This window comes from Perognathus longimembris, chromosome 12 (assembly GCF_023159225.1).
Source record: "Perognathus longimembris pacificus isolate PPM17 chromosome 12, ASM2315922v1, whole genome shotgun sequence".
Taxonomy (NCBI): domain Eukaryota; kingdom Metazoa; phylum Chordata; class Mammalia; order Rodentia; family Heteromyidae; genus Perognathus; species Perognathus longimembris.
In genome coordinates this window covers 20114226-20128026 of record NC_063172.1, presented here as the reverse complement: position 1 = coordinate 20128026, position 13801 = coordinate 20114226, and the positions used below count along the sequence as shown (strand labels likewise).

General features: G+C 32.6%; 1 protein-coding gene across 3 annotated transcripts in view; it reads right to left on the bottom strand.

The window, feature by feature from the left end:
* Csmd3 (CUB and Sushi multiple domains 3) overlaps positions 1-13801 on the bottom strand; it is an 860328-nt gene that overhangs the window by 732263 nt on the left and 114264 nt on the right. For all 3 annotated transcript variants that reach the window (XM_048358905.1, XM_048358906.1, XM_048358908.1), the window contains exon 3: positions 5679-5791. In XM_048358905.1, the coding sequence (XP_048214862.1) occupies positions 5679-5791 (113 nt within the window). The remainder of the gene's footprint in view (positions 1-5678; positions 5792-13801) is intronic.

Genomic DNA, 13801 nt, shown 5'->3' with positions numbered 1-13801 from the left:
CAATAACGTTTGACTTTTAAGTTTCCTGGCAGTTTTCTGACCAAAAGGTATTTCTTATTGATTGTTAGTACTGAGAACTGTTCAAATGTTTGGCTTTTCCATGAGTTCTTTGATTCTGTTGTTCTGGAGTAACCAGTAATTTACTTGAATCTTTATAGCTCATAATTTTCAGGGTTACTACAGGAATTTGAATTACACAAGTTAGGACTTAGTACTTACTAGGTAAGGACTCTATTACTTGAGCTACTTCTCTTAGCCTTTTCACTTTTATTATCACTTTTATTTTACAGGAGTCAGCCTAGATCAAGATCATCTTATTTATTTTTTTTTTTACTTTTATTTGCTTTATTTCTTTTTTTTTTCTTATTTATTGTCAAAGTGATGTACAGAGAGGTTACAGTTTCATGCATTAGGCATTGGATACATTTTTTGTACTTTTTGTTACCTCCTCCCTCATACCCCCCTCCCCTTCCCTTTCCCTCTCCCCCCATGAGTTGTTCAGTTGGTTTTCACCAAACAATTTTGCAAGTATTGCTTTTGTAGTCGTCTGTCTTTTTATCCTGTGTCTCTCGATTTTGGTATCCCCTTTCAATTTCCTAGTTCTAATACCAGTATAGACAGTTTCCAGTGTACTCAGATAAGATACAGTGATAGTATGGTACAACCACAGGAAGGGGATACAAGAGGATAAAAAAATTATACTAAGTGAAGTGAGGCAGCCCCAAAGAAACATGGACTCTATGGTCTCCCTCATAGGGAATAATTAGCATAGGTTTAGGCTAGTCACAGCAGAGGATCACAAGAGCCTAATAGCTATGCCCCTATGAATGCATAAGATAATGCTAAGTGAAATGAACTCCATGTTATGGAGACGAGTGTTATATCACTGTTGTAATTACTTTCAACATGCCCTGTGAAACTGTAGCTTCTATTGTTGAAGATCATCTTATTTATATCTCCCACATAGCTGGAATAACAGCCATGAAGAAACAACGTTTTACAGGATGTGATGGGGATATCACTAATTTTGCCTCAGTTGCACTCAAACTGGAGTCATCCCAGTCTTAACCTCTGGAGTAGCTAAGATTACAGGCATGAGCCATCAAACCCAGCTATATGTGTATTTGTAGATAGGTAGGTAGGTAGAGAGATAGATAGAATTTAACCTAAAAACTAAAGAAAGTTAACTTTTTCATATATTTTAGTGTATATTCCCATTATAACTGAAGAAAATAATAAAATCTAATTCTCACCATTACAGTCTTCTAGAATTTTCTGAGGATTTTTATTAATTATATAACTGATTACTAGAGATTAACTTTAGTAGATAGTCAATAAGCCTTTTATATTTTAGCCCTTTAAGAAAAACATAATGGAACCTGTACGCAAAATAATTAAGCAACTATGTAAAAGCCCTTGATATAGTGCACTAAAAATATTCACATTTAACATCTAATCTCAGCATTCTATAATTCACTAAAATGTATTAAAGAGGTACCTAAAAATGGTGTATAATGTTGAAACACTGCACCTAAATTCAAATCGTATGTGAAGATTGATACCAGAACTTTCTATTCACAGGAGAATAATTATCCATTAGTTCAACAAAATGCTCCATTAACATAAAAGTGAATTATACCACACAAAAGCTATTAAATCCCAGGAACACTTTAAAACATGTATCTCTATTTTTTTCTAACAATATTAAATGACAGAGCCCATAATCTGGCTAAAAGTAGTAAGGTATAATTGAAGTTTCAGGTGTCTAAAATGAAGACAACTTTTTTATTTCATTTTAAATGTAAAATGTAAAAATGTAATGAACATCTTGATTGTATCTGAAACTTGCACATTTATTTTAGACATTTATATTCATCAGAAATTTCTATTTATTTCCAAGCAACATGCAATGTTACAGCCACCATGGATCACCTGTGATATTTATTCATTCAGTATCAATTTATTGCACAGTACTGGAGGGAATTAAGAAAGTGGGTTGATAGATGGGAGATTGTGAGATAATGTTGAAAAGTTAAGGAGAGACAGAGTTTTCTTACTTATGTGCTCATGCATGATCTTAATTCATTTTTAATACCATAAAATATTAGACAGAAGAAGAGATTCTGTTTTCATTCTCCAAAGTTTGAAATAATGTTAACCTAAACGGCATAAATGCAAAACTTTTACATGTTAACTCCTTAATTACTCATGGAAAAAACCTATCATTAAACTTTCAACCAAACTTTGTTGTTAGAGGAGTATTTCCTCTATTACTTGATTTCTTATTCCAAGTTTTATTCCTCCCCCCCCCCCATTTGTTTTGATTTGGAGGCTGGTGCTGGGCATGAACTCAGAGCCTGGCACTGTAGTTTGGGTCATTTTTTTCCCTCAAGGCCGAACACTCTACCACTTGAGCCACATCTCCATGTCTTGATCTCTATTCATTCACTGTATTCTGTTTTATTTTAAGAGATTGTTGAGTATACTCAAAATTTAGAAAACGACCTGTATTGACTACTTACTTTTCTATGAAAGTAATGATAAAAAACTAAAACTAAAGAATAAGATTTTGCAGAAAAAAGTGATAAGGCAACATATTTTTTCTTGTCGATATTTAAATTGGTTTAATTGCATGAAGCTAAAAATTCGCAATTCTCAGAGTCACACTGATTAACAACTAAAACCATTTCTCTGCTTATTAGCCTGAGAATCATTATTTTATTGGGCTAAAAAAATGCAATTAACATATTTAGTTATGCAAATGAGAGGAGGCCATAAGTTCTTTCCATATTCCTGAAATCTATTTAAGCTATTGATATTAAAGCCACAAATGCACAGATTTTGTTTATGTTACTTACTTGCAAATATCTTCTGAAATTTTTGAAATTTGAAAACACTGGTAATCAGTTTTTTTATTATAATTTTGCCATTTTAATGACGATTTGACACTGTGACAAATATTTTATAATGTATCATTAGTTAATTTAAGAGTAATTGAATTTATTTAGGTGACTAATTAATTTAACTTATTTGAACCCCTGATTCTTTGTTTAACATGAATATTTATTACAATTCACAAATGTATCAAAAGTCACGTATAAAGATAATGAAAAATAAATGGCATGCTTGTCTTACATGCTAATAGAGAGTACAAGAAGGAGAAAAAATGAATTACAGCAAGAAGAAAAAAGAAATGGAAAGGAAACTAAATTATAAAAATCTTAACTACCTCCATACTGGATTTATTGGTAAAACTGCTGTTCTGAAATGAGTTCATTCTCATAAAGATGCCATTAGTCATCCTAATATAATTCTAACACATATTTGGAAGACTATAAATCATTGAGTGTGTAATGCTGAAAATTCTTATAAGAAAATTTGAATTTGTATTAAATTTAAACACTCCGGATTTCATGGCGAGCAGCAATGACATTCCTATGTCTCCAGATCAAGCGCTATAGCAGGTGTAATATTAGCTAATGGCATCATTGTAAATGAAGCTGATATAATAGGCAACATTACTTTACAATTGATCATTCAACTCAGTACTTAATGTTAACAGTGAGTATATTCAGAAGTCAATAATTGGAAAATTTTAAGAATTTTATAATTTTTAGAGGAATAAATTTCTTAATTCTAGGCTCATTACTAGAATGCAGAAACACACCCTTAGCTCAAGTTTACTTTTATTTCTAACTAAAAAATAATTGACATCAAATTTAGCCATGTCACTGCAGAAAGAATAGACTCATTTACGGGGAATTCCATCTTTTATGGAAAGCACTGGCTCCCTGATGTACTCTTGGAATGATGCAGGGAACAAACTGACACTGAAAATTTTAAAGCAAATGGAAAGGATGTTGATACCAGTTAGTGATGCATGGGACACAGGTGTATGGCATAGATTGAATTCTTCCAGAAATATAAGTGGATCCTTTAGAATTTTTGTGGATCATGAGCTCCACTCCAGGTGTGCACCATAAGAAGTTGTATTTTAGCAAGTTCATAGGGTGGATTTCAAGAACACTTATGTGTAGAAAGAACTGATTACCAGTAATGTAGGGGAGAAAGAAACGCAGAACATAGAGAATGAGTGTTCAGTGCCAATCAGCCTGCCATTTACTAACTTAGGCTGGTAAATGTTTCTAAACTAGCTTTTGGAAAAGAAAAAAAGAAGTAAAATGCTACTGAAACTTTGCAGACTTGTATGGGGCAAATGCACCTCACTTGGTTGATTTTAAAGTGCCTACATAAAGTTACTAAATCTTGTGAGAAACTAACAGGCACCATTTACTCTGTTGTCACTCTCTGAGCTGCCTCAGTTGGACTACTACCTGTAAGTCACTCAAGGTTATTTTTTCTTTATTAGAAGATTGAAATAATAATATTTAGCTATGGAAATTACTATATATCAATATGAACAGTATATGGAATCCAGTATGTGAAAGTGTATTTCAGTGTCTTTGTACACAATTGCTATAGGAATAATATACTGATATCTGTATATTTATAATTTATTAAGAAAATATTAATTATTGATTTGAATATTGTTTAATGGTTTTTACGGTGGAAGACAATATTAAAATTATTTTAGATAACATAGAATTACTAGGTAAACAGTCAGACTATCTTATGAGGCAGAATAGCCTATGATTTCCTGAACTATTTTTGCCTGTCCCCATGAAGTAGAGAAATCAAAAGGAATTGACATTGGTGTAACATTTAATTGTTGTGATTTTTTTTTGCTTTGCAATAGAAGATGCACCTTCGTGGTCCATCAAAAATTGTTCAACTGTTACTTTACCACCTCTTCTGCAAATTAAATAAACTGCAAGTGTGTGAAACTGTTTTGAGGATCAAGACACAATAATATACCAGACTACCTTAACAAACATTGATGTTTTATCCTCATAAATGATATGATAATTAATATTTTCTACACATGTATATTTAAAAATGTTATTTTAAGTTATTAATCATATATAGAAACACAAATGAAATGAAGGGAAGATTTATCACCTCAATATCAAAGGTGATGAAGTTGCTGTTCTTTTTACATTAAGTACTTTGTCTAGAATATAAGTTTTTATATTGATGGATATTTTATACTTTTTATATTGATATTGATTCAACAAATACTTTCCTCAACATCTTAATTATATGAGATATTACTTTGATTTGTTTGACTCTCTTCTTCAGGCACAGAGATACCACAAAAAAACAAACAAATCCACAAACCCGCTCAGACACAATAATCACACTATTGTGCCTCTTTGGAGTTTTTTTTCTTGACCTTCAGAGAACACAGAAGACTAGTTTCCTGTATAGAGGCAGCATATAGGAACAATTAGGTAGAACTATTGATGACTGGTTCCTAAATCTAGTCAAGCCTCTCAATTTTATATTTTCTGACAATGCCCAACTTTGTAGTTACTACATGATTAAATTAAGAAAATAAGTTGGAAAGATATTCCATTTCTAGGAAGAGTAACATCAAACAGTAAAAAGTAGCAGGTTGCTGTAATTTAAATGCTAATCAACAAAATTATCTTGTGATATGGCTGAAGGTAGCTGAACAAACTATTTCTTCATATTGAGACTTTCACCCTTGTCAATGTTGAAAAATCGTGCTTGATGTCATTAAACAGAGAAGTGATTTCACTGAAGTTATCACTTACCTTCATAATATACTTTAAACCCATGAGCACTCACTGCAAAATCACTGGTCAAACGTAGTGAAAACACAGATTTGGTACTTGTCACAGGTGGTGGCAAATGGAATCCTGTTAGCCTGAAAACAAAATGGAATGAATTGTTAGTGGTCCAATTATTTTACCATATAAAAAACGACATAACCAAATTCTCTGTCTCTGACTGTTTCTCTCTCTCTCACACACACACACACACACACACACACACGTATATGTATATATGTAATGTATATATATATATATATATCTTTGCTATTTATACTACCAAGTATAGATCATAAAATATCATAGAAGTTTTATATAATACTATTTTCCCATGGAGTAATTATTAAATTAAATTTCAAATCCAACAAGAAATCACACAAGAGAGATAAAACTTAAAGTAATGGTATTCTGGGAGAAGAAATCATGCCTGTTCTATTAATATCTGGGAACAAAAAGCACAACAGAAGTCATAGGTATGGCAAGATATCAGTGATGTTCAAGATAAAGATACTCATGGTAGTATTTGAGTAAGTATGTCATTGAGAGATTTTAAAATGTTTCATTGATGAAAATTCTATGAAATACATTCATTAGTCATATGATGGCATTTCAGTTAGTATAGTTAATGTACATGGTATGTGATGATATTTTTTATGATGCAAAAAATTTTATTTCCTAGGGGTATCATACTTACATTGTACCATAAATGCTTGTAAAAGTCATTATAATAAAATAGGAGGAGGGTTTGCAGACTGAGTGTACTAGGCTATACCAAATAACCAAACTGACCTACAAGTAGCCATACTAAAGTAGGCAGACTATTAAATTTCTGTAATCATAACTCTGTGATGTTTACATGATGTTGAAATTGTCTAATAATATATTTCTAAATATGTCTTGTCATTAAACAATGTACAACTATGAAGCAATCCAAAAATTACGTGCAAATAAGCAAAATACAGCATAATGAGAACATGTGTCCAGAGTGGAGAAGTAAATTTGGAAATGTAGGTAGAGAGATAGATGGACAGATAGATTACAGATAGGTATTAAATGTTGATGTATAGATGTTATATGGGATCTTTGTACAAAGATATATGAATATAAATATAGATGGTAGGGTAAAGTAAGCCCTGGAATTTATTAGCTTTCATATTCATTCTTTCCACACTATTAGAAAATCTGTAAATTTTAGGACTTCTGTTACCTGTCTTATTGACTCCCTTATTTAATTTTTTTAAGATTTTGCTGGTGAATCTACTTTTCTGCATTTATCCTGGGAATTAAAAGTATGTCTTATTGTATATGTGTGTTAGGTTTTTCAATTACTAGCACTGTTTCCAACTGTTTACAAGATTTTTTTTATTCTGAAGCAGATATCTGGTTCTGCAAAATATTGAGCTAATGACTGATATTATCATATATTTTCTGCAAATTTCACATTTTCTGCAAATGAACGAATTCTGTCTCTGATTTTCATATCCTAATACAAGGCTTAAATTTTTCATTAAACAGCATTTCTCTTTAACTATTATTTTTTTTCTTTGTTTCATTTAATGTTGAGTGTTGTGATGTATATAGACTATTAAACTTGTTTCTTTCATGAAAAAGACTTTTCTTTATCTCAGAATAACAGATTAAAAAATCCTTACTTCACCCCATGTAGAAGCACCTTGTTTCCATGTCTCATTTTTTTCCAGTGACATTGGAATTTGTTTTTCAAGGTTAACATTACACCTAGGATGCATACAGTATAGAAAAAGAAATCTCCTTCAAAAAGATATAATTTCAATTGATTTTCTTTCTTCTGTGTGTACTTCAAAACCACCTTAATGTCTCCTACTTTTTTTCCCCTTCTTTATTCATTGAATCATTGATCTTTAAGGCTATAAGTAACTGGAATTACAAAGGTAGTCTATTGAAACATTGAGATAACTTGAATGAAAGGAAATATTGCTGCACAATTAATCAAGGTCAGACATTTAGATCTATTTCAAATGTCCAAATTCACAGATAGAACTGTTTATAAATATATATCTTTTTAAGTTTAAAATAATTTTGAGACATAGTTGACTATAGCAAATACAAATATTACTATTTGAAAGTAAATAAAATTATTGGCAATTCTACACAAAATAAAATCATTGATTATTGTAAATTAATATATAAGATTCCTATGGTTTTTCAGAAATGTATGACTAATATTAAAATTTTCAGACTGAATGAAACATCAAGTAGAATATTTATTAGCATGTATAATTGGAAAACATGTAAAAATTTCTTATAACAATTTGATATTTGACCAGTAACATTTTTCCAAATAAACTAAAAATAAGTAAATGCAACATTAAACTTTATCCCAATGTTACTTTAAAAAGTATGTGAAATAAAGCTTGTAAATTTAATCCTGTGCTTGATGTATAGTCAATATTATTTTCATAATAATTATCATAAATATTTTGCTGATAAATTAATTAAGAATCCTTCTTCTTGGGCTTGGAATATGGCCTAGTGGCAAGAGTGCTTGTCTCATATACATGAAACCCTGGGTTCAATTCCCAGCACCACATATACAGAAAATGGCCAGAAGTGGTGCTGTGGCCCTAGTGGCAGAGTGCTAACCTTGAGCAAAAAGAAGCCAAGGACAGTGTTCATGCCCTGAGTCCAAGCATTATAACTGGCAAAAAAAAAAAAGAAAAGAAAAAAAAATCCCTCTTCTTGTGATACCTAAGAAATATTTACTACTGATTCTGAGTAATTTTTTCCTTTCTCTGATGTTATTACTTCTTTTAAAAAATATTGTAAAGATGATGAATGGGGGGGCATTACAGTTAATGTGTAGGGGGATGAATATAGGCATTCTTTGGAAGTGCTGTAGTCTAATTTTAACTAGTTTTGATTTTATTCAAGTGAGTGGTTTGTTTACAAATCTGCAAAGCAGAAATGTTTGGGGTGATTTTTTTTTTTTTTTTTGCTAGTCCTGGGGCTTGGGCTCAAGGCCTGAGCAATGTCCCTGGCTTCTTTTTGCTCAAGGCTAGCACTCTGTCACTTGAGCCACAGTGCCACTTCTGGCCTTTTCTCTATATGTGGTGCTGAGGAATCCAACCCAGAGCCTCATGTATAAAAGGCAAGCACTCTTGTCACTAGGCCATATTCCCAGGGCCAGAAAGTTTTATCACAAAGCATTTCCCTGGGTGCATATACTATTTTCACCATAATTGTGTTAAGAATTTCTAAGAAGGTATTCCTTTTTGCTTGAGGCTAGCACTTTGCCACTTGAGCCACACTAGGCCATATCCACAGCCCCTAAAAAGGTATTCCTAACAGCCTAATTTGATCTCACCCTCCCACAAGGGACAAGTCAACACAGCAATGTGGATTCTCACACTATGGCCACAAAAGCCCCAACACTGGCACATGCCATCAGCCAGCAACGTTCTCACATGCCCCAATAGCCAGACAAAACCACTGGGGTCATAATCTCAGTCCTTCAAGTTCAGGGGTGATCCCCAGGCAATGGCTACCTCTGAAGCTTGCCTATAAGAGTGAAATGAAATTTGGAGAAGAGGTTCCACAACCAACAAAAGGCATTCTCTGCCTGGACATTGCCCAACAGCACAGAAAATGTCCACGAAGTATCTACTTTTGATCTGGACGTTTAGAGACATACCCAGAACACAGACACTGCTGTTCACCCATGTACCTAATCTAAGACTCCCAGTACACAGGAGAGATGCAAGTCCTCATCAAGACTGATACAAGAGATGTGAAGTAAAGCTTGGCTCAGATAGCAGACAGTGACTTCATGAGGATTAAGGCTGCGCTGCCAGCATTTTAGCAACATCGCTGGTCATATCGTAGTTAAAATTCTTAAATATATAGGACAAAGCAAGGATATTGGAAGCTGTAAAGGAGAAGCAACGAGTTACTAAAAAGGCAAAGCCATTAGAATAACAGCAGACTTCTCAACACAAAATAACTTCAATGAGGACACAGGAATATATAATCCATTTGTGATAGATAATAATTGTCAACTAATGGATAACCCTAAAATATGGAAATGTCAACACCTAAAAGATGAATATATTATCAAAGGAGGAATAGGAAAGAAGAAATTAACATAAAACTTGAAAAATGATTTGTACTATATTTTTCAATACTAATACTGAATGCTAATCATATCAACTCTCTAATGATGAAACATACAATGGAAAATTTGCCTTAGAAGTCCCAGACCCAATTTAATACTGCTTATAAGAATCACACTTCACTATCAAAGACACTTGTAGGCTTACAGAGAAAAGATGGGAAAAAAATCTTCCAAAAAGTGGATCACAAAAGCAGAAAGGACAAACTATACTTATATTTGATTAGAAATCAAGCAGAATATTTAAAATCAATCAGAAGAAACCAAGAAGAAACATAAAATGACTGTCTACTTTCTATCAGGTCACCATGGAATTAGCCTAGTACTGAAATAATGCAAGAGACTACAGAAAATATTCAAACACATGGAAAGTGGACAGTACATCTCCGAATGATCAATAAGTCATTTAAAAAATAAAACAACTCAAACATTTCTTGGAATGTAATGATAATAAAAACACAGTATATTAGAATCTTTAGGATACAGCAAAGGCAGGGTTAAGAGGAAAATTGTAGCTTTGATTGGAGTATCCAGTTACAAACAAAACAAAACGAAAAGTCTACCATAGACCTCTCAAATAAATACACTGCAAATGCACTTCACGAACCTGAAATTCAAAAAAAAGAAAAACCCAAGTAAGCCTACAGAATGAGCTAAAAGGGTTAGGGCAGAAATTAAAGAAATGAAGACTGAAAAAAAAATGGCACAATTAGTTGTCTTTGAAAAACTAACATTGAAAAAATCTATAGCTAATTTGATCAAAATAAGCTCAACATTAGTAAAATTACAGGTGAAAATTAAATATCAGAATAAATATAAATGAAATCCCCACTGCCCCAGAATCTGCTAAGTGCCTCCCACCCCACTGCAACATCCAGGTGCCTACAGCTCTCTTAGCAATCTTCCTTTGGCGTACAGTGGAGCTCATTTCCGTTCAGAAGCACAGTACTACTAGTTCGTACTCCCCTCTCCTACCTTCCTGTACTAAATTCCAGTTTTTGCAGTTTGTTTTTCTAGTTTGGTCGTGAAAAGGAAATTAAGAGGGCTAACTTTTAAAATGACTTTAAAGGTTTTTTGACAAAAGATATTTTTAAAATAAAGGGATTTAAAAACCCAAATTATAGAAAAATACATTAGAGATGACTGAGTACTACCTCACTGATTATAAAAAAGCATTTATATATTATTATTGTTATTATTATTATTTACCAGTCCTGGGACTTGAACTCAGGGCTTAGAACTGTCCCTGAGCTTCTTTTGCTCAAGGCCAGCAGTCTACCATTTGAGCCACAGCACCATTTCTGGCTTTTTCTCCGTATGTGGTACTGAGGAATCAAAGTCATGACTTCATATATGTGAGGCAAGCATTCTACCACTAAGCCACATTACCAGCCTGTAAATATTATTTTTTAATAAAAAATATACATTTTTTCAACCATGGTTCTATGTTTACAAACTAATTTTATGTATATGTATTCAAATTCTGTTATTCATAAATACAGATGTGTCCATTTTACCATTAAGCATATTTTACTAATATGACTTTGGAACAAAAGTAAAATGTTTATGTAAACAAGATTAAATTTCTATTATAATTCTATTTACCAGTGTATTCTCAGTATGCTACAGAACATTTCTACTACAACTGACTTTAAGTTTACTATTTTGGAAAATAAAACATCTACAAAGAGAAATTCTATGTTTAAAGCTATATCATTAGAAAATGACCACATCAGAGATTAATTTCCTGATCACTTTGCTCTTTCGGTGAGGACTCTTAATTCATTTTGTAAGTGTTTAATGAGTTGATCCTTTAAAACAAATTATTTGGACATTGAAAGTTAATCTGAAGAACTTAAACAGCAATCCACGAATCTGGCAATTGGATCATTACTACTTTGTTCTCAGTAGGGTCACTGAAATGACAAATCCAATTTAGTGATTAGTGGGAGATATGTCAACAGAGGAAATACAGAAAGTACACATTGACTACTTCTGGAGAAGGTTGGCTGAGAAGCAGTGACTTGTAGTGTGATTAGTTTTCACTCTGGTGAAGACATCCCTGACAACATCTTATGGAAGAAGAAAAAGAAAATGAAGTACTATTTAAATAATACCGAAAACTTTATGGATAGTTACAGAAGCCAAAATTTAAAATAATCATAAGGAATGTTTATGGAAACCCCCATAATTTCTATGCACTGTAGACTGAGTCAATGTCTTACATGTTTAATCCACAGACACAGTGGAGATGGCCTTGTAAATATTCTGTGAATCTTAGAGAGGATTACTGGTTTGCCATGTTATACTTATTAATGGATGGTTTAGAATTCAACAGATGTTTTTCTGACTACAAAATTCTTGTTCTGTCCACCACAGACTGTTATCATCACAATTTAGATATGATGAGAAGATGAATGGCATTTGAAATTACAGATCTTCAGCCCGAACGTGTAATTCCAACTGTCTTCTCATCACAGCATGTTAAAACAAAACACATGCTACTCAAACATAAATTTTCCACCAGTAAGTCAAAAAGCATTGGAAGCAATAAAGTTAAAGATAAAAAAGCAGACCAATTAATGTAAGTAAAAAATACAGAATAGTACCAACAAATCTCTTCTCATTTTTTTTTTTTTTTTTTTTTTTTTGTCCTGGGCCTTGCACTCCGCCACTTGAGCCACAGCGCCGCTTCTGGCCGTTTTCTGTATATGTGGTGCTGGGGAATCGAACCTAGGGCCTCGCGTATCCGAGGCAGGCACTCTTGCCACTAGGCTATACCCCCAGCCCTCTTCTCATTTTCAAAGGAAGAATTTTCAGGAATGACTTTGAAAATAATTGCAGGGCCAGACATTAGAAGGTTTTTTTTTTTTGTTTTTTTTTTGGTTTTGTTTTTTTAAAGAACAGTAGAATCGATCAGCACAGAGCAATTCATTTTGCATAATTGCCTGTGAATGCTATGCTATCAAAAAGAGAATATTGAAAATCAGCAGACAGATGTGATCTCTCTTCCTTCTGCTTTTGGGATAGGAACACAAAGTCTAGACAAATCAAAACCATAGTGTCATCAAAGCAAAGGAAGGGAGAGAAGAAAAAAAAAAGACTTGTAAACTATATAGAAATATATAACTACAATGCACTGTAATATAAATTGGGACTAACAATATCTGAAAGATTTTCTGTTCAGTCATGTGTTTATGTGTGTGTGTGCAAAAACTGAGATCTGTTGTATTGCTTTGATATTAATATTTTGTGAGAAAAAATATTTACAAAGTAATTATATGAAGTTCCAGAATTCTAGTCAATTACTTATCTTCCCAAACTTAGCATTCCCAAACTTACAGCATTTATAAAACCAATATATAATAAGCCATTTTAAGTAACCATTTAAAATTTTATGTTTTTCTAACATCGTATAAAACGTACTTGAAGCACCTTCGGAGTTTCTGAAGACAAAATAAGTAGACTTGAACATAATCAATTATACATGCTTTTACACCACCAATCTCAATTATTATGTGCTCTCAGCGAGTTATAGATATGTTGAACAAATAAAATTTGAAGGTGTCTCTGAAGAAATTCCCTTCATGTGATTACTTTTCTTTTTTCTTTACTTCTTTTTCTTTATTGTAAAAGTGAAGTACAGAGGATTTACAGTCTCATGCATAAGGCAATGAGTACATTTCCAACTTGTTACCTCCCCGGTTCCATTTCCCTCTCCCTGCCATGAGTTGTAAAGTTGGTTTATACCATATAATTTTATAAGTATTGCTGTTGCATTGGATTGTCTTTTTATCCTTTTTTGTCTTTTGATTTTGGTATTTCCTTTCCCAATTACTTTCATGGTAAAATATCCTTGGAACATATGCTTCTTTAAAAACAAATGGTGATTTACTACTAGGTACTGGTGTCCCAAGTCTGTAATCCCTGCTACTAAGGAGGCTGAAATTTAAGGATC